This window comes from Anabrus simplex, chromosome 12, assembly GCF_040414725.1.
Source record: "Anabrus simplex isolate iqAnaSimp1 chromosome 12, ASM4041472v1, whole genome shotgun sequence".
NCBI lineage: Eukaryota > Metazoa > Arthropoda > Insecta > Orthoptera > Tettigoniidae > Anabrus > Anabrus simplex.
In genome coordinates, this window is record NC_090276.1 from 76,031,758 (window position 1) to 76,052,734 (window position 20,977).

The 20,977-nt window shown below is 38.4% G+C and overlaps 1 protein-coding gene across 4 annotated transcripts in view; it reads right to left on the reverse strand.

Annotated features, from left to right (window-relative positions):
- Positions 1–20,977, reverse strand: part of LOC136884534 (uncharacterized) — a 124,253-nt gene that overhangs the window by 43,041 nt on the left and 60,235 nt on the right. For all 4 annotated transcript variants that reach the window (XM_067156780.2, XM_067156776.2, XM_067156777.2 and 1 more), the window contains exons 7-8: positions 16,194–16,372; positions 11,076–11,186 (exon numbers count right to left, since the gene is read on the reverse strand). In XM_067156780.2, the coding sequence (XP_067012881.2) occupies positions 11,076–11,186; positions 16,194–16,372 (290 nt within the window). The remainder of the gene's footprint in view (positions 1–11,075; positions 11,187–16,193; positions 16,373–20,977) is intronic.

Genomic DNA, 20,977 nt, shown 5'->3' on the forward strand with positions numbered 1-20,977 from the left:
ATACTGAATAAATGAAAAAAGAGACTGAAACAAATTACTACGGTACTATGCTATCCTGCTGTACATAAAAATAACTATTATAATACACAATATAAATTAACATTTTGCTTCCTGCGAAGAAATTAACATACAACAAAGAACGAATTACAATTTTAATAATAATAATAATAATAATAATAATAATAATAATAATAATAATAATAATGTAGATAAACCTACTAATATTTACAATTAATTTGTCCAATTCCAGAAGTATATCACATTGACGAATGTTCAGTTTTCATGTGTTTGCTGTGGGTGAAAAACATTGCAAAATGGGGATAGGGATAAGGATAACTATGCAGGAAAACCACAGCTGAGTACTTTCTAACACTACTGATGAATAATAATAATAATAATAATAATAATAATAATAATAATAATAATGATAATAAGAAGAGGAAGAAGAAGAAGGACCATGGGGAGAAGAAGAAGAAGGAGGAGGAGGAGAAGAAGAAGAAGAATGATCATTAGTAGAAGAAGAAGAAGAAGAAGAAGAAGAAGAAGAAGAAGAAGAAGAAGACTGTCGCACTACGAGCTCGTTTCATAGAGATATTTTGAACACATACTTTTAAATCTTCCGTGGTTTGATATCCCTCTGACCTCCTGCGGAAGTAAGTTCCATTCACGGCTGGCCACAACAGTGAAGGAATTGTTGTAGGTTGAGGATTTATGCTTAGGAATAGCGAGCAGTGTCGAGCTCAGCGCTCTGGTGTTTTTATCATGGTGTTCAGAAAGGCTATGAAATCGTTCATACAGGTAAGATGGGGATTGTAAGGTAAGGATTCGGTGCAATGAAGTCAGGGTATGCAGCTTGCGTCTGTCTTCAAGGCGTAGCCATCTGAGGTCGACGTAAGACTGGGTAACATGATCTGAAAATTTCAGATTACATATAAATCTTACACAGGCATTCTGTGCACGTTGTAGTTTATCTCGGAGCTCGGTTTTCACATCTTTGTAAACTACGTCACAATAATCGAATATTGGAAGAACGAGGGTTTCAACTAGTTTCTTCTTTAAACTGAACGGAAAAGTAAATTTGAAATTGTTTAATGTGTGCAACGTAGCAAAAACTCGTCTACTCACAGATATTACCTGATCCGTCCACGAGAGGTGCTGGTCAATGGTTACTCCGAGATTTTTTACGCTCTTGCAAAAGGGCAAAACTTGATTTTGAAGTTGTACGTCGGGGATGGACATGCGTAAATTGTCGGAAATAAGTCTTGGGTGGGCAATTACTATAGTTTGGGACTTTTTTGGGTTCAAAATAAGTCCATGCTGGTAAGACCATTTACTTATGGCCTCTAGATCCATGTTAATTTTCTCGATTGCTGTCAAAACGTCTGTTGGTTTTGCATGGATGTACAATTGTACGTCGTCAGCATAGATGTGACGTTTACAATGTGTCAGCTGATTAGCTAGGTCGTTGATATAGACAGAAAATAGCAAAGGAGCAAGGGTTGACCCTTGTGGGACACCTCTTTTTACATATTGCCACGAAGAAAATGCACCTTGATTGGTGACACGCTGTTGACGTTCGTGTAAATAAGCTCCCAACCATCTCAGAGTACTGTAGGAGAACCCTAGGTGATAAAGTTTGGATAGGAGCAAATCATGGTCTACTGAGTCAAATGCTTTGCTAAAGTCTAATAATACTAGGATAGTCAGTTTTTGCTCGTCAATAGCCTGCCTTATATCGTCAGTCACGCTTAGTAAGGCAGTACATGTACTGTGATTGCGTCGGAAACCTGACTGGTGTGGGTCTAATATGTCGTGGTCGTTGAGATAGTTGGTGATTTGATTATGCACTATATGTTCGAGTCCCTTGGCTACTATAGACAGTATATTTATAGGTCTGTAGTCACTGTTTAGTCTAGGAGATTTTATCTTTGGTAAAGGATGCACCAGGGCCATTTTCCAGACAGTTGGAAATACACTATTTTGAAGGGAGAAATTGTATATGAATGTCAATACTGGAATAATAGCGTCGATAATTTTCTTTAGCATTATAATACATATATTGTCCACCCCTGTGGATTTAGTTTTGATTCGCATGATAGCCGCTTTCACTTGAAGGGGTGAGACATAACTAAAATAAAATGTGTCTCTGCCTACGGGTGGTGTGTTGTAATTTGCACACAAAAGATTTTCTTTTGCTTCTTCGTTTAATTGTACATGGGAGGATACGAAGTGATTATTCAATTCATCAAGAGAAACTTCCAAATCGTCTACCTTGTCCGGTTTATTTAGTCCAAAATGGCGGATTGACTTCCATAAAGTAGCGGGTCTTACGTCAGGTTTTATAAGGTCATGGGCGTACCGTAGTCGAGCGTTTCTTACTGTCTGAGTAGTTTTATTACGTAGTCGTTTGTAATAGATAAAGTTTTCCTCTGTCGGGTAATGTTTATATTTCCTATGAGCTGCATCCCGCTTAGCCATCATTGCTCTAATATCATCATTTAGCCACGGGGAGAGTCTTTTACAGACGCGTGCTGTTCGTATAGGGGCATGTTTGTCAAAAATTTGTAGTATCATGTTATTGAAAGTGGTAACCATGTCGTCAATATTAGTTTTATGAGTTATCTCCTGCCACGGCATCGAAAAAGCGTCTTCCAATAATTTTTCGTTGTTAATACGGCTATAGTCTCGGTAAGTCACGTACTTAGGTTTATGTTTAGGGCATTGCAGTGCGTAAGACATAAAGATGATGTCATGGGCTGACAGTCCGGGAGCAGATGTCTGGCCGTGATGTAATACTCGGTCAGGGTTGTTCGTTACTATTAGGTCCAGTAGTGTGTGTGAAGTTTTAGTGTGGCGAGTGGGAGAAAGTGGGAGGACTGCCATGCTGCATGCCTGGAACGTATTCAATAGATGGGTGGCTTCGGAAGAATCTGGATCTAGAAGATTTGTATTAAAATCTCCCATCATTATAAAATGTTCGTACATAGGTAACAGTCTGTTAATATCAGTCTCTAAGTCATTCAGACGGCGAGCTTTAGGCGGTTTGTATACTACACCTACCAAGCATTTAACAGCAGCGACCTGTATCTCTATGAACATGTACTCAGGTTTACGCTCGTACTGTTGAGGCGACTGACAGATAATTTGAGGTTTCAAGCGCGAAGAGACAAAAGCACAGACCCCACCTCCCCCTTTGCCAAGTCTGTCATTCCTCAGAAGGCAGTAGCCAGGTAATTCAAGATTCTTAGCTTGATGTTTGACTTTCAACCAACTTTCACTGCATAAGATGATATCAAAGGACAGTGGAATGAAAATCGCTTTTAGTTCATCTATACGAGTTTGAGAAACTAAACTCTGGGCATTAAGGTGACATATGTGAAGTGCGCTTTTATGTCTATTTAGAGCTGACTGGAGAATGTGTGTTGTAGCTTCAAGGGGTGGGGTTCGGGTCAATGGACTAGCAGGTAGACAGGTTGAAGGGCTGGGCGGGGAAGGGGAAGTGTGACAAGGAAAAGTATTGCAATGGTCAGAGGGATTACTGCTGTTAGTGGTATGCATTGCCAATTGCTAAAATGAAAACTAACTAGAAGTAGAACACAGCATGCGAATACATCCAATGAATAATCAGCAATTTACGTATTTTAGATAGCTAAATTGTCTATAGTAATAATAATAATAATAATAATAATAATAATAATAATAATAACGTGCAACAGTAGATTACGCGTACAGAATAACTCGAGTAGGAGCTTATTCTACGTAGTGTAGATGTTAGATCTATGTAGACGTAAATACGGGGGCCTGATTTAAATTTGATCCAGTTAGGAAAGTGATTAAAGAGTAAGTCAATCGACAGATGGTAGGATTAGAAGACAGATAAGCTAATCGATATTTAGATCAATTAATACGGTAAATGGATGGATAGATAGACAGATGATAGATAGATAGATAGATAGATATATAGATATATTTTCTTAAACTAAATAAAAAGATAGCTTCTCGGCTGTGACTTACGGTAAAGGATGGGAATAGACTCACATTGTCAAGTGATAAAGCAGCACTGCAACAGAAACTTATGCCATAGGAAGTTCCTTTAACTGGCAAACTCTTAATTTCATCCCGTCCGCCTTCTTGATTATGATGTCTCCTGAATCAGTCCAAGTGTTTGTAAGTCCAAAACGCTGGATTGCTGTCTTCAAGATGGACATTCTGACAGCCGTAAGATCTTCACGGATTGTTGTAGATGATCCTTTCAGTTTCCTTTTCTTCGTGAAAACGTCCTGCCGTGAGCGATAAGATACAAATTTCACTAGGATAGGTCGTGTTTTTCCTGGAGATCGAGGTCCTACTCTGTGACACCTATCGATGTCATTAAGACTCACATCTGCACCTACTGCTTTGCACACGTTGAGCACTAGTTCATCGCAGTTTTCGTTCGAACTTTCAGGAATGCCGAAAATTCTTACATTATTTCTCCTGCTATATTGCTCCAATGAATCACACTTAGCGTCCATATCCTCCTTCAGTTTGCGGATTTCCGCCTCCTTCTTATCAAGTTTTTCAGTTATCTCTGACAACGCTTCGATATTAAATTTTAAACTTTTTTCAAGTTCTTTTATGACCACTTCTGTTATGCGGGTCGAAATGGCCTGCACAATTTTTTCAAGGAAGCTGTCCGAGTTAATGAAGTCGTCCAGCGCGCACTTCACGAGGCGGTCTACGTTGGCAGCACTGGTAATGGCTGGGCTTCCAACTCCGTTGTTTCGGCGACCCATTTTCTTTACAATGCGAATTTCGAAGAAAAGAAGATCAATACCAACAAAACGTGTGTGTATATTGATTGGTAAATACAAATATTGCACTTCCGCAAATTTTTGTCACTTTCACTGCTTGTGGAGCCTCACTCACTCACGTCCATCACCAACCATTACCAACAGCACCAGGATATTTTCTTTTACGCTGAGATGATGTTCAAAATATTCCCTCCACCTCTCCAGTGATTCTCTGGGATCTATTATGAGTTCACCTGAATTACTCAAAACACTGTTCATTTCCTTTTTCTCCTCCCTTTCTAAGATTCTTTATTACTGTCCAGAAAGATTTCCCTGCTGCTTAACCTAGCCTTTCCATGTTATTACCAAAATATTCCCAAGACTTCTTTTTGGATTCAACAACTATTGGTTTTGCTCTGTTTCTTTCATCTACATACAAATCCCTGTCTGCCTCGGCCCTTGTTTGGAGCCATTTCTGATAAGCCTTTTAAAGTTTAAAAGCTGCTCTCACTTCATCATTCCACCAAGATGTTCGCCTTTTCCCATCTTTACACACAGTTGTTCTGAGGCATTCCCTTGCTGTTGCTACTACTGTATGCCAACCTGAACCTGCTTATACTATCTAATGTTCGAAACTTCACTAATCATACTAATCATATCCATGTACTTCTGTCTTATTTCCTCGTCCTGGAGATTTTCTACCCTTATTCGTTTGCAGACAGATTTCACTTTCTCTACCCTAGGCTAGAGATATTTAGTTCACTACAGATCAGATAGTGGTCCGTTTCATCAGAAAAATCCCCAATAAACTCTTACATTAGTAACAGATTTCCTGAATTCGAAGTCGGTTAAGATATAGTCTATTATGGATCTGGTACCTGTAGCCTCCGATGTGTAGTAGTGAATAGCCTTGTGCTTGAAGAATGTATTTGTAACTGCTAAACCCATAATACCACAGAAGTCCAGCAAACGCTTCCCATTCTCATTAGCTTCCATATAATTATTAAATTAATGTAGTAATGATCCACCTTTCAATACTATAATATTCTAAATTACATTAATTAATTAGGGACTAGTTTCGGCTGGGGCTGGCCATTTTCAGCCTTAATGTAAAACATCTAATAACTAAACAAATGTACATGCACACAATTGACATAAAACAAATGAAACAAATATATACTGTACAAACTGACATTAAAAAACTGGGATGAAATTATGATTAAATTTGAAAATAAACTAGGATCTAACTTTTGAGTATACTCATCATTGAGAATATTTCAAGTATTAATTTATATACACAGAACATCTAATCATTAATAATTCAATAGTAAATGGGATCCTGTAGTTCATCACCAAATCTATTTGAGTGGTGTTAGTCATATGCAAGCCATTGGACACCGCTGCAAATAACCAGTAGCTGACGGAGAACTGTTAGATATTGTTTCATCATCAATCAAGGTAATAAAATGAGATGTTCTCGTGGTGCTTGTTAAATCATGCTGAAATGTTGTTGGACATTGTCAGGACGGCACATGAAGATGTGGTTAACACAGATACATTGTGTCTGGTATAAAATTTGCAATTCATTGCGGTGCCCATGTTAACCTGAATAAATTAAATAAAATTAAATTAATGAATTGAATGAGAGAATGTATTAGTCAGATGGCATAGGTTATACGAGACTTACCTCTCAACACAGCTTGAGATGTGTGGTCTATTGTTGTGTGTACTTCAGACTAACTGTTGTGAGATTCAAATGAAAAGGAAGGAGAGGGGAGGGGGAAGGTCCTGAATGAGAGGGAGAGGAGGTGTGGGGTGGTGGGAAGGGGGTGGGGGAAGGGGGTGGGGGAAGGGGTTGGGTGGGGTGAAGGGAGAATTAAGGCGGGGTGGAAGGATGTGGGAAAAAGGATGGCTGCTGAGGAAAGGTGCTGTGAATATTATGAAAAAACTGAATTATGACTTGTTGGTTTGACGTTACTGAAAATGGAAATTAGAAGGTACTATTGTACTATTTGTACTATGAACATCAGTGTATACACAATATTACAAATCTCAGTTTACGCTTACCAAATCAACAGGAACATTGTAGTGACATGCCTCTCACATTACGTACTTCCTCTTAAAACAATAATCACCACCACCACCACCACCACCACCACCACCACCACCTCTCACATTACGTACTCTTTTTATAATTGAAGAAGAGAGGATTTATTTTACCATTTTAACATACAACTTATTTTAAACGGCCTGTCAAATTGGGTCAATTTTCATGTATGTACAACACCTTCCAATGTGATGTTTTAATAACTGTATTGGTATATGACAGCTGAGGATGACCCTAGAGGGATCGAAACCGGTACTGTGATTATTGTGATTAATAGTATATAAATAAATGTATTGATAAGGTGGAGGCTTTAGTATCATTCTTATGTTGCAGTTCTTTAGTGTTTTTGACGGATTTGTTCGACAAGAAATTATAGTTTCTTCTTAAAAATCTTTGAATGAACTGTGATGCTTTGTATAAGGGACTCTGTCTATAGTTAATGATCAGGCGAATGGGGACGCCGGTTTTGTGTATTTTGGGGAGGGATTTGGCGGTGTGTAAATCTGGGTTCATATTAATTTAGTGTTTTCTTGATCTGTTAAAATATATGAAGTATTCTTGAGGGTATGCTTAAGGTGATGTTGGATTCTCGCAGTAGAGTCTTTCATTATTGTAGAAAATGAGCTATCTTTAAAAAATTGATTTGTTTTGCTTACATATTTGTTCTTGTCCATTATGACGGTAATGTTGCCTTTATCTACTTTTGTAATTATGATATCATTGATTTTCTTTTTTAGAGCACGTATCTGCTTTTGTGCGAGGATAGAATCTTTGTAGCTATTCTTGTCATGTGTAAGGGGTGAATTACGGGAGTTACTCTTTTCTGGGTTGAGAACTGAGTTTAATTTTCTTCTTACTTCAAATCTCACTTCGTCTTGTTTAACTGCTGGTAATTTACTAATGGCTAATTCTGCTTCTACTGTTGTAGTGATGACTGTGTTCAGAGTGTTAAAATTAGGCCAAATGTGTTTAGGGCCCCTGGCTAAAATGGAACTTTTGTCTTCAGTCAGTGGTACTTTGGACAAATTTCTGATCAGAGGGTGAAACTGGTTGGACATGTTAGGCCTAGTGTTTTTGATGGTTTCTTTAGCATGGTTGTTGTCGAGTTTAGAGTTCATTAACAGCTTTTTCTCTAGGGTTTGTTGTTTCTTTGATAATTCAATAGATAGTCTATTGTCAACTTGGGCTTGAAATAGGTTCCAGTGAGCATTCGAAAGTAAACTTGTGTTTCAAGGTGAGTCTCATATAATCTATGGTTAAGAAAAGACTTTTTCTTGTCCCTTTCCATTTGAATTAGTCTGAAGCACACACAACAATAGGCCACACACCTCACGCTGTATTGAGAGGTAAGTCTCATATAACCTATCCCATCTAACTAACACATTCTCTCATTCAATTCATTAATTTAATTTTATTTAAACCGAGCTTGATAGCTGTAGTAGTCGCTTAAGTGCGGCCAGTATCCAGTAATCGGGAGATCGTGGGTTCGAGCCACACTGTCGGCAGCCCTGAAGATGGTTTTCCGTGGTTTCCCATTTTCACACCAGGCAAATGCTGGGGCTGTACCTTAATTAAGGCCACGGCCGCTTCCTTCCCATTCCTAGGCCTTTCCTATCCCATCGTCGCCATAAGACCTATCTGTGTCGGTGCGACGTAAAGCAAATAGCAAAAAAAAAGAAAAAAAATTTATTCAGGTTAACATGGGCACCACAATGAATTGCAAATTTTATCAGACACAATGTATCTGTGTTAACCACATCTTCATGTGCCGTTCTGACAATGTCCAACAACATTTCAGCATGATTTAACAAGCACCACGAGAACATCTCATTTTATTACCTTGATTGATGATGAACCAATATCTAACAGTTCTCAGTCAGCTACTGGTTATTTACAGTGGTGTCCAATGGCTTGCAAATGATTAACACCACTCAAATAGATTTGGTGATGAACTACAGGATCCCATTTACTATTGAATTATTAATGATTAGATGTTCTGTGTATATAAATTAATACTTGAAATATTCTCAATGATGAGCATACTCAAAAGTTAGAACCTAGTTTATTTTCAAATTTAATCATAATTTCATCCCAGTTTTTTAATGTCAGTTTGTACAGTATATATTTGTTTCATTTGTTTTATGTCAATTGTGCGCATGTACATTTGTTTAGTTATTAGATGTTTTACATTAAGGCTGAAGATGGCCAGCCCCAACCAAAACCAGTCCCTAATTAATTAATTAATTAATGTCATTTAGAATATTGCATATTATAGTATTGAAAGGGGACCATTACTACATTAAATTAATAATTATATTGTACTTAAAATTCAATACGGATCAGAACCATGAAGTTTATAACCTATCATTAGCTTCCATATCTTCCCCACATTTACCAATCACCCTTTCGTATCCTTCAGTTCTACTTCCAACTCTTGCATTGAAATCGCCCATTAGCACTATTCTATCCTTGCTGTTGACCCTGACCATGATGTCACGCAATCCTTCATAAAACTTGTCAACTTCATCCTCATCTGCACCCTCACATGGTGAATACACGGACACAATTCTACTCCTAATTCCTCCAACTGACAAATCTACCCACATCATTCGCTCATTTACGTGCCTAACAGAAACTATGTTGCGTGCAGTGGTATTCCTGATAAACAGCCCTACCCCATACTTTGCCCTTCTGTTTCTAACACCCGGCAAGTACACTTTCTAATCTCCTATTTCTTCCTCGTCATCTCCCCGTACCCGATTATCACTTACTCCTAGCACATCCAGATGCATCCTCTTAGCTGACTCAGCCAGTTTTCCTTTCTTTCTTCCATAAGTCCCATTAATACTGATAGCTCCCCATCGAATTCTATTTTGTTTGCCAAGTTGTTTCCAAGGAGTCCCTTGCCTGTCAAATGGGAGTGGGACTCCGTAACTCCCATAGGTCCCAGGCTTGGTTAAAATGTTCTGAGCTCTGTACATGAAGCAGGATGCTACCCTACTTACTGATAGTCCAAGTGAAGATCTCTCCTCTAACACGTTATAGACCACCGGTGGATTGTACAGTCCTAGCCGCCTGAGCACAAGGAGGGCCACGACTAAGAATATGTCCGAGATTCCCACTCCCATTCCATTGCAACTGGTATCCTGACTCTCAGGACCACTTACTTACTAGGCCACTCAGCCATTGCCCATGGTGCACGAACTAGGTGACTACAGTAACGCACACCATGATTTGGGAAAAAGTCTGTCATTACATAAAACTAGACAGGTGATTTATTAGACAATTATGTCAGACCTCTCAAATTTGTCAAAATGTTATGACAATTTTTCATAAATGTTAAAAGATTACCTTACATAACAAGCAAACTATTCTAAATTGTCATACTTAAAGAACTTCTTTCATATTTTTATTTCAAACCAGTTTACTGTATTATACTCTAGATAGATCAATAATCCAATTTGAGGCAGGAAACAATGAAGTGTTACTGCATGAGAAATAACCGACAAAAACAAAGACTAATTCAATCCACATAATGTTATTCCTCTGGCAGAGTGCCAAGTAATTTCAATAAGACTATGATTTTAACTTAATTTGAGAGAACACGGAGGTGTTCTTTGGTAGATTTCTTCCAAGCTTGGCCAGGAATGGATGTTAATGTTTAGAAAGACATTTCACAAAAAGCAAAAGCCATCAGAGTCTTATGCTCTCCCATTGAATTTATCGTAACTTCAGCAATTGTCTTCCGAATGTGATATTTCTGTTTGAATAGAAATTTACTGAAATTAAAGGTTAATTTAATCAGCATGATCTCACTCCTCTTTCCTCTCACTACTGCTACTAGCATTTGTTATGCACAAGATGATTTAAATCACTGAATATTCATGAAAAACTCCCAAGTTATATTCACTGACACTTCTAAAATAACAATTCTACAAATTTTTAAATATATCAAATATAATGACAAATATCTGTTCTATAAAAATACAGACAGCCTAAGATTGACAAATTTGACAGCTTTCCTTACCTGTCAGTTCAAACATTTCATGAAACAAATTTGGAAAATTGCTATACAAATCTACAACACTGTTTTATGACAATTTAGTAAACTTGTGCACTTCTATAGAACAAAAGTATCAATATGTAACCTACCTACAATTATAACTTCCCTAATATACAACAAATAAAACTCTTACCTCACAAGAGCTTCAGTCATCCTATTCTCGATGTAGGTCCTCATCCGTACTTCTTCTATGTGCTCCACTTCGTCACAGCGCAGCGGAAGGTGGTCTGGTTCCTTGCAAAGCCTGTAGAGTTCGGTAGTGTCAGCACCTTCCACCATATTACACACTTTATGCCTTCCTCTTTTATATACAGAAATATTTATAATCTTATTTTTGTTAAGTTTTAGATAAACTTTCAAAACTCTCATAGTAAAATTTACACAAAATGACCATTTTGAAAAATGTAAGTGATTTTTATTTTGTTCAAAGGTTAATAATCAGATTAACAACTGAACCTCAATAATCCCTGTATTGTAAGAGAAGGAGAAACTTTTAAACGTTGAATATTTTATAACAAACATTCTGTTAAAGACAGATTCTAACTACTGTATATAAATCACCAGGAAGGACAGCCATGCAAAATTCCAGATAATTATCTTGAAAACTGTACAGGTTGTTATGTAAATGGTTAAAAATGTTCACATAACATGCTGGAGTTGATTTAAATGCCCGCCAGCTTTGATCTGATGGGAGTACATTTTCATTCATTTTAGAAATCTGAATTTTTTTTTCATGGAATATGATTTTTTGTTTTGTTTCTCTTAATATGGAAGAGAGCGCACACACACACACACACACACACACACACACACACACACACAAATGCAGGGTATGAACCAGATCCATACATTATCAACAGGCTTTAAATTTTGCACTTAAAATTATTTGAAATATGCACTGAAAACAAACAAATCTCAAAAAAAAAAATAATAATTAACTGTACACTTTAACCCTATGCCATTCCTAGTGGTTGAGTGTTACGACTCTCCTGCCGTGCTCAATGCCCTAAAGCGCTTGTCACACGTGGTCATTAGAAGTGTATTGATAGAAATATCAAAGGGTCGCGTGAAACACGGTGTATTCCCATGACTTGGCAAGCTCTCAGCAATTTCGCAAGGGACCTAGCTTATAAACATTGTATTCTGGTCAGAGAGTTCTCATGTCTACTTATCGCGCAGAAGTATTGCAAGATTTGAAAGAACGCAAAACTAGAGCAGTTAGAAATCAGTGGAAAAAGTAAACTTTCCAGCAGAGGTTCAGAATAATATTCTGATGAATGTAGTGCTAATGATTCATGGAATTATATTAACGTGAACACTATGTGACAACCAAGGGACTCTGCTACAGAGAATGTTACTGGTAATACTTTCGATTTTAAGACTGAACTTATATTAAATTTTACTTAATTATGTCCAGGAGTTTTCCACCACCTTGATATCAATCTTGAAGGTTGTTATATGAATTTTAAGACTGAATAGCTTTATCACACTTCTTCCCATTCTCATTTTGTAGGGGTAAGCCTAGTATTTTAAAAACTTCTTTGCAACTTCAATGATAACATGTCCATTAGGCGTGTCATTTAATTCTGTGTCAAATTTATAATGTACATGATAAGATGATAATGAGAGTTTGTGATTTTTAGCATTTGCAATAAATGCGAAATACGTCAAAACTTTGTCAGTGTATGTGCCTTCATCTTATATGACCCGTACGAGTGGTTTATAGCGATTTTGAATTAGCGATAAAATGCAAAATTGGTTCAAAATGCGAAATTGTGCAATTTATGCGAAATAGATGCGAAACTCTCGATTTTATATGAAATAAACATATCTTTTTAAAAACGATGCGTTTTTCTTAAAAATAAGATACATGTTGTTATTTACGTCAGGAGAAAGAATTATTACGGCGCCCATTGCGATCATAAGGCAGTAACATACTTTGACGGACACTTCCATCCTGATGCACGGAACATTTATAAATTAATTATCGCGGTTAGCTGGTCAGAGAGATTTATTCTGTTTGTTTTTCAGCCTACCCGATTGATGTCAGATGATACCTGAAGCTATACACAGTAACTCTGAGATGAAGTACGGAAAATAAAAAGCACCTCAGTTTGCTGCTCGTTGTAAACAATCATGGCAGGCTCCAAGCGCGACATGGATGAGGTTATCCGTATCTGGCTTGAAAATAGTGATGTTGAAAGTAGAAATGATTCTCTGGAGAGTGAACATACTTCTTCTTCAACTGACAGTGATTAAAGTGATTCTGAGTTCAGTTACGCGATGATAGTGCCAACTGAAACTACATGACAAAACCAGAATGCTACAAGAGCGGGTGAACATTCTAGTAAAATGATACTTGGAATTATGATCTTGTTGACAATAAGCCTGTTTCTGTAACATGCAAACCAGTTTCTGAAATTCACTCTATAGTGAGGAGGGGGTTGGGAAATAATCCGAAAGAAATGGACGCAGGGAATGAATTTCTAACCCCACAGCTCTGGGATCACGTTACTAAGGAAACCAATGCCTATGCCTCTATATTTCTTGCTAATTTATCTGCTTCCCTTGAAACCAGTAATACTTACGAACAAAAACATTGATTGTTATTATAGACTAGCTAAACGCTCCCTTTGCTCTGTGTATTCTTATGTATGTGATTAGTCAAATTTATGTTAAAGTGACAAAAAATACATAAATGGTATGCAAGGGGAGACGCTGATGTGCCAGAATTTAGTCCCGCAGGAGTTTTGCATGCCAGTAAATCTACAGACACGAGGCTGCCGTATGTGAGCACCTTCCAATTCCATGAGACTGAGCCAGAATTGAACCTCCAAGTTGGGTCAGATAGCTTATTGAAGACCGTCCATCAACTTGTGAAAGTGACATTAAAAGCATATCTGCTGACGAATCCATAAAATATCTTGAAGTAGATTCTAGAACGTAATGTAATGCACGACTTGCGTAGTAAGACTGTTCCAGGTTCGGCACACAGCACATGACCATACCTGTGCCTTCTAGCGGTTGACGCGATGCCCATTTGACATGGAGTATAATGCTCATTGATCAATGAAGCGTACATAATTTGTGGCTTTTGAGCTGGTCGACATTCAACACCATATAAAGCAATAGGTAGTATATGAATATGGCACGGGCCAACACCTCAAATACATACCATATCTTCCAGTACTGTCCTGCAGTAGCCGATATCTGCACTCAAGGTGCAAAATATGCCTTAACACGAGAAATATAAACAGTAGAACCTAGATAATTCGAAATCGGTTAATTCAAAATTCCGCCTAATTCGAAGAAGCTCTCGGTCCCGCAAACGAGAGATACAGTTTTGCACGTTATTCAAATTGTTTAATTCGAAATACGGATAATTTGTAATTCGAAATACAATGTCATTACATTTTAAAACAGAATAATTTCAACTCAAAATTTATCCGCGTCATAATAGAACGCGTGTTCTGGAACGTGGAGGGGTAGCTTTCTGCACTTACACTCACTTCGATGGGTCTACACTGCGCTTCATGATTGCTAAGTTGAATGAAATCTGAATTCTTTTGTATTCAACCTTTTAAGGAACACCGTAATATCACGCAACAGGCAGTGTGCGGAAAAACAGAATCCGCGAACACTGGCGATGCCGACAGTTGACGAAAAAACGTGGCTCATATAATACATTCGTAGGCACTGAACAATATTGTCATTGCCGATGAAACTGCATTGCTTTATTTTAATGCGAGCCCAAACGTTCTTGTGGTTTTAAAGGAGAAAATGCCAATCGGGGAATCATACAAGGGTGGGGGATGGGGGTCGTAGTGTGTTGCAATGCACATGGTAGCGAGAAACTTTATCCCCTAGTCATAGGAACGTTTGATAAGCCACAATGTTTTAAGGACGTCTGGCACTTTCCATGCCAGTACAAAGCATCTACAAATGCAAACAGTACAGAAATAAAAAAAATAATGCATTTGCACAGGAGAACCGGCATAATTTATCGTCTTCGAATTGTGTGGTTTTTTCCTTTCGTTGCGTGAGGTTATGTTTGTCAGTGATTTATCCAAGTGCATTATTTGAACATTGTAAATGCACCTTGTTGGATACATTTCGGAAATAGTTTTTTCCATGGCATTTGAAACGTTTAAACTGTGAATAGAGGTGATTGCATGTATTAATGGGTCTTAGAATACTTTGTGACGCGGCAAGTGTTTATATTTCTGAAGTACGAGAGAAGTGCCATGGCGGGAAATCGTACAAGGGCAGAGTCATAGGAAAATTTGATTTTAAGGGCATCGGGTACTTTCTGAAGGCATCTAAAATGTATACAGTATAGTAATCCAATGAATAAAGCACTTGCACATAGATTTCTCCTCGTCTTTGAATCGTGCTTCTTTTTTTTTTTCTTTCGTTGCGTGAAGTTATGTTTGCCAGTGATATATCCAAGTGCATTATTTGAATACTGTAAATGCACCTTCTTGGATACATTTTGGAAATAGTTCTTTTTTCATGGCATTTGAAAGGTATACACTGTGAATCAATGTTAACTGCATGCAGTAACGGACCTTAGAATATTTTGTAATGCGGCAAGGGTTGATACTCCTGAATTGTGAATTGGCGGTTAATTCAAAATCACGTAATTCGAAGTCCGATTTTTGAGTCCCAACGACTTCGAATTAACAAGGTTTTACTGTATATGTGTCTGTTAGGTCATCAGCCCAGAGGCTGGTTGGATCAACAAATAGCACCACCAAAGGTTATGCGGTTGTAAGGAAACCACAAAAACCAATGGCAGCACCAAAATGAGGCGTACTAGGCAAGACGAGGAGTGAGGTAGTTTGCCATTGCTTTCCTCACTGGGTCAGAAAGTGCTATTGCAGCACGACTGACCCTATGAGCAGCACCTTTCATAACAGTCAGATGCAGTAGTCGTACTCTGAATGTCATTACTCAGCACCACCCATACCCCAAGCAGCTTCCATACTGCCACAGCCATGGATGAGACTGGGACTTTGGTGGAAGCTACTTTACTCTGGCCTGTGCCAAGAGATGGATACAAAAGTACTGTATTCATCAAGAAATGGCAGCAGGCAACTTACTGTATATATGTATTTAAAAACACTCACTATTAAGAGAAAACTTACTACAAATATGCAACGTACATAATCTGAAGCCTAATCATACATCTACAGTTATCATTTCAGCTTTTCAAATCAACATTCAAAAACCATAATCGCAAACAAAATACCTGCAGGTATTCTTCATACACTCAGGGTTGAGACAATGGAAAACCTTGTCTTCAGGAGCTGGTATGGTAGCAAAATCACAAAATTGACACGTTTCAAGTCCAGGTATGCCAGCTGCCTTGACTTCCTCAATCTGCTTCCTATGCAGCAAACGAGAGAACACTGATGGCTTAAGGATATCCTGTACAAAGAGAGAACACATATTTACTGAAAAATAATAGACAAGGACAACAAACCAGGTTGACCAACCAGACTCTCGTTTAGTGGCAAAAGAGGAAGACAAAGTCACCGTGGTTGATGTAAGCAAATATTATCAGGAACTGGGAGTAACAGAAAGACTTAGACTAGGAGGATGCTTAAACAAAAGTGGTTCCAAGGCAAACCACCAAGAAGGAAGACAGGTACCCTCTGGGCAAAGGAGAGGAAGGAACAACAGAGTTAGAGAATGTGCAAACATCAAAACTCACCCGAAATGCAATTATACGAAACAAGGATAACAAGAAAATAACAATAACAAAATTTTTTTTTTTGGCCTCCAGAGATGCTTGGTGCAGGCCTTTCCAGTCGACGCCTTATAGACTGACCCGTGCGTACGAGGACGGAGCCCTACCTCTAATAATGAAGACTGTACGAACAGCCGGCCCCCAAGCCAGAAGAATTAAAAATAAAGTTAAAATCCCTGAGGCAGCCAGGAATCAAAGTTAGATCCTGTTGGACCAAAGGTCAGTATGCTAAACATTTAGACATGGAGCCAGACAACATCACAACAACAGATTGCGTAGCATTTGGTCACAACACTGGAAAATTAACTCGCGACATTCAAACACTTGAAAAACAGAACAAACTCCTACAAGCCAGAGCAGAGAAAAATCAGTCACCAGGTATTATCCAGAAAAAACAAAACAACAAAAGAATTAGTCCCACAACTCAATCTGTGAAACAATTATGTTCATATGCTGACAACATGGAACATGGGGACCAGGGGCTCTGGACTGCTGACTGCAGTCACTTGTGTGAAGCTCGTCACCTTGACGTCCCTTGGTCAACTCTCGTTCTCTTCAGACCCATCGATATTCTTTTGCGGATACTTTCGTTCTTCCAAGTATCAGACTTCTTGAGACCGCAGGTCTAAAAGAAAGCTTGACTGAAATTTAAAACAATGCTATTGGTGACTAAGCAAATACTCGACTCAGAACTAGATAGGCCGAGTCCTTCATAACACAAGCAAGTATATTGCTTTCGTACTGAATTTGAATAATTAATTATTCCTTTAAATGAAATAGTACACATTTTCGAAATTTCTTTACTTAACATGGGTAAAACACAAGTTTTATAACATTACAAAGAAGTAGAAATTATACAAATCTTACGTGGAATTCGTTTTAGAGGAGAGATGTGTCCACTACATTTTTTTAATAACCTAATAAAGAGTAGAACACTCCATTGCCGACATTATCATTCCGTTACCAACCCACACAGAATGAAAGCCCACCATATCACTAGAATAGAGGTAGTGAATCAAAGGACAGTAGTTGTTAGTGACTTGTGACATGAAATGCACTGCTGTCTAGATCTTGAGGCGCTACCTACTGAAAACAATTTAGTACTTGGTCATTAGCGGCACATCCACATCAATGGCTATGTAACTATCCGGCATACTAAATTCAGCTTCTCACTACTGCAGACTAATATCTGTCCTGAGAACTCGCTTCGACAGACTTTCTTCTATAGCATACCGTCCGCACGTCAAGAGGTCATTTAGTTGCTGTAACCTATCTTTGCTGCATCCAAAAGTCTTCACTGATAGCCCTGCCCCTAGTTCCTAAGTAGCCAGGTTGGCAGTCTGTGTGAACACATCGTCTGTGAGAAATTAAACGAGTCATACAACGCCTAGAAGTTTGCGACGCAAACGATGACGCAGGGCATTAACATTGCGTGAACCAAGGTAAACTTATAATTATATATAATAGTACTTGTTTCGGTCATTATTTGGCCTACCCAGAATCTTCATGTGTGTTTCTACGACAACAACAATTTACTAAATAAAAATACATTCACAGCCAAAGGAGGTCAATAATGAGCTAAACATGTACTACAAAATTTAATTATAACTTGTTAAGTATGGACAGGTGGATGATACATACTATTCCATGTAAAGGAATAATTATTTTATCAGCCCTTCATACTCTTGTGTATATTGCCATTCCACAATTTCTATATGATATTTTATATTAGTCTTCCGCTCAACAAACTACGCAGACTTCATTTTGTTTGCTTCATAACTAGACCCTGGATGTTAGTGTTGTCCAGCCCGCTCTTCCATGATGTAGCAACACCCCTAAAGTTGTGCAGTATAGTCTATACCTGTTTGCCTTAAAAATCTGGACTATTCGTAGTATTATTAATCAGTTGTAACTAAGGCTCACATAATGAATCTAAATACTTTTTGTTTCAACAAATAAGATGTGTCCCAAAAGTATGAAGCGAGTTAGTTTGAACAGTTATCCGCAGCAATTTGGGGACGTTTATGTTGAAACATTTGTGATGATGATTGGTGAGGGGCCTAACATCTAGATGATCGGCCCCTGATGGTATGAAATGAAATGCCAATTTAAAAGTCCAAAACTCATCCACTGACCAGAATTCAAAACGTGATGAAGGAATGGATGAATGAATTTAAAATAATCAGCAGATTCAACTCTCAATATTGAAATTTAAAAATAATTCCAAAATTAATCCACTGACTAGAAGTTAAAAAAAAAAAAAAAAAAAAAAAATAAAAAAAAAAAAAAATAAAAAAAAGAGAGACAAACCATGATTAAGAACTTAAAACAATAGTATCACTGACCAAGGGGCTGCTTCCAAAGCACAATCCTGAATTGATGATGCTTGTTGTCTAAAGGGGTCCAAAATGAAGGTCAACGGCCCCTCATAATAGTATTTATCGCTAGTAAAGTAGAACCATGGTATTTGTCATGTTGCAGTACTAATCGTGAGTAACGTAGACTCACGGTGTTCCACACATTACGGTACTACTCACAAGTATGTATGTCGCACAGGTCTTCCACACATGTGGAGTAATCCCAGGGTCTCTTACTATCCCGTGGTGTTCCTCACATAGTCGGCACTACTCACAGGCAAAGCAGACCCACAGTGTTGCTCAGATAGTGGTACTTATCACAAGTAATGCCAAGACAGTGCTGTTTCTCACATAATGGTACTAATCACAAACAACGTAAGCCCGTGGTGTGCTGCACATAGTGGGACTAATCACTGGTATTGTAAAACCCATACCGATTCACATTGTTGCTACTAATCACAAAGCTATTGTGTTCCTAACATAGTGGTACTACTCACAAGTAAAGGCGACCCATGGTGTTCCCTGTGTGATGGTACTACTTACAAGTAGTCTCAGGGTTTTAATTCGATCATCCCTTGGTCGCCCCTTTTAGTCTTCTCTTACGACAGGTAGGGGATACTGCGGGTGTTTTCATCTGCGTCGACCACGCACAGGGGGTTGTGTGCTTGGTCTGTGAGAGCTATTTTATTTCCCTCAAGTCCGTTGGCGAGCCGTTTAGATTCCCCTATCCTCCACCTGAGACGCTCCATGTGGGAGTATCACCTCTCCACCAGCTACACCAGCGTAGTAGGTTCATGGTGCAAGACTTGTGAGAAACCCATAGCTGCAGACATGCGGTTGCAAATTATGTAACATACTGCGACAGCAAAACATGAAATGTGCATATGGCAATATGGCTTTAGAAATGGAAGATCAACACTAAACTTCATCTTCAGTATGGAAATGAAATGGCGTATGGCTTTCAGTGCCAGGAGTGTCCAAGTACATGTTCGGCTCGCCAGGTGCAGGTCTTTTGAGTTGACTCCCGTAGGCGACCTGCGCGTTGTGATGAGGATGAAATGATAATGAAGATGACACATACACCCAGCCCATGTGCCAGGGAAATTAACCAATGATGGTTAAAATTCCTGACCCTGCCGGGAATTGAACCTGGGACCCCTGTGACCAAAGGCCAACACGCTAACCATTTAGCCAGTATGGAAGAATATTGGGAATACAGAAGAGATATGGCGATGACATTCCTTGATTTAGAAAACACTTACGATACTGCCCCTAAAGCAAAGGTATGGTATGTAATGCAACAAGAAGGATTTGGAAAACAAATAAGAGTATGTGCAAACAACGTACAACATTGTTGCAGCAGTATCTGGACATGTGGAGGACTAAGTGGTTTACAAATGAAACTGGATGCTGTCGTCACTGGTATGGACAATATTGTGAAAGAGAAAGTTAAAATACGGGGACAGGTGACTTTACATTGTGGTGTGGGGAGCAAACAGAGAGGAAGTACAAGGACAACTTGACTTACCGAGGGATATTCTTGAAAATTATGGAATGAAAACCAGTGTGGAAATTAATAAGACAAAGGTGTTCACTAAAGAAAGGAAAGTGAAGGGAATTGAAAAACTAAAGGTACAAAACCTTTAAATTGTGGAGAGTTCTAGTATTTGGGAAGTAAATTGATGCAGAAATGGACATGGAGTTTAGTAAAAAGATTCAACAGGGAAATTCATTCTACCAGTGTGTGAGAAACCTGATATAGAGCAAGAAGTACAACTGAAATGTAAAGAGGTGACATATGCAGCAGAGACCTCGACAATGACAAAAAGACAGGAGAATAAAATGCATCTGAGTGGAAAAGCTTTACGACAGAATGGAGGCTGATAAACTTCAATGATCTAGACGTGTTAGGAGGATGAAAACCCT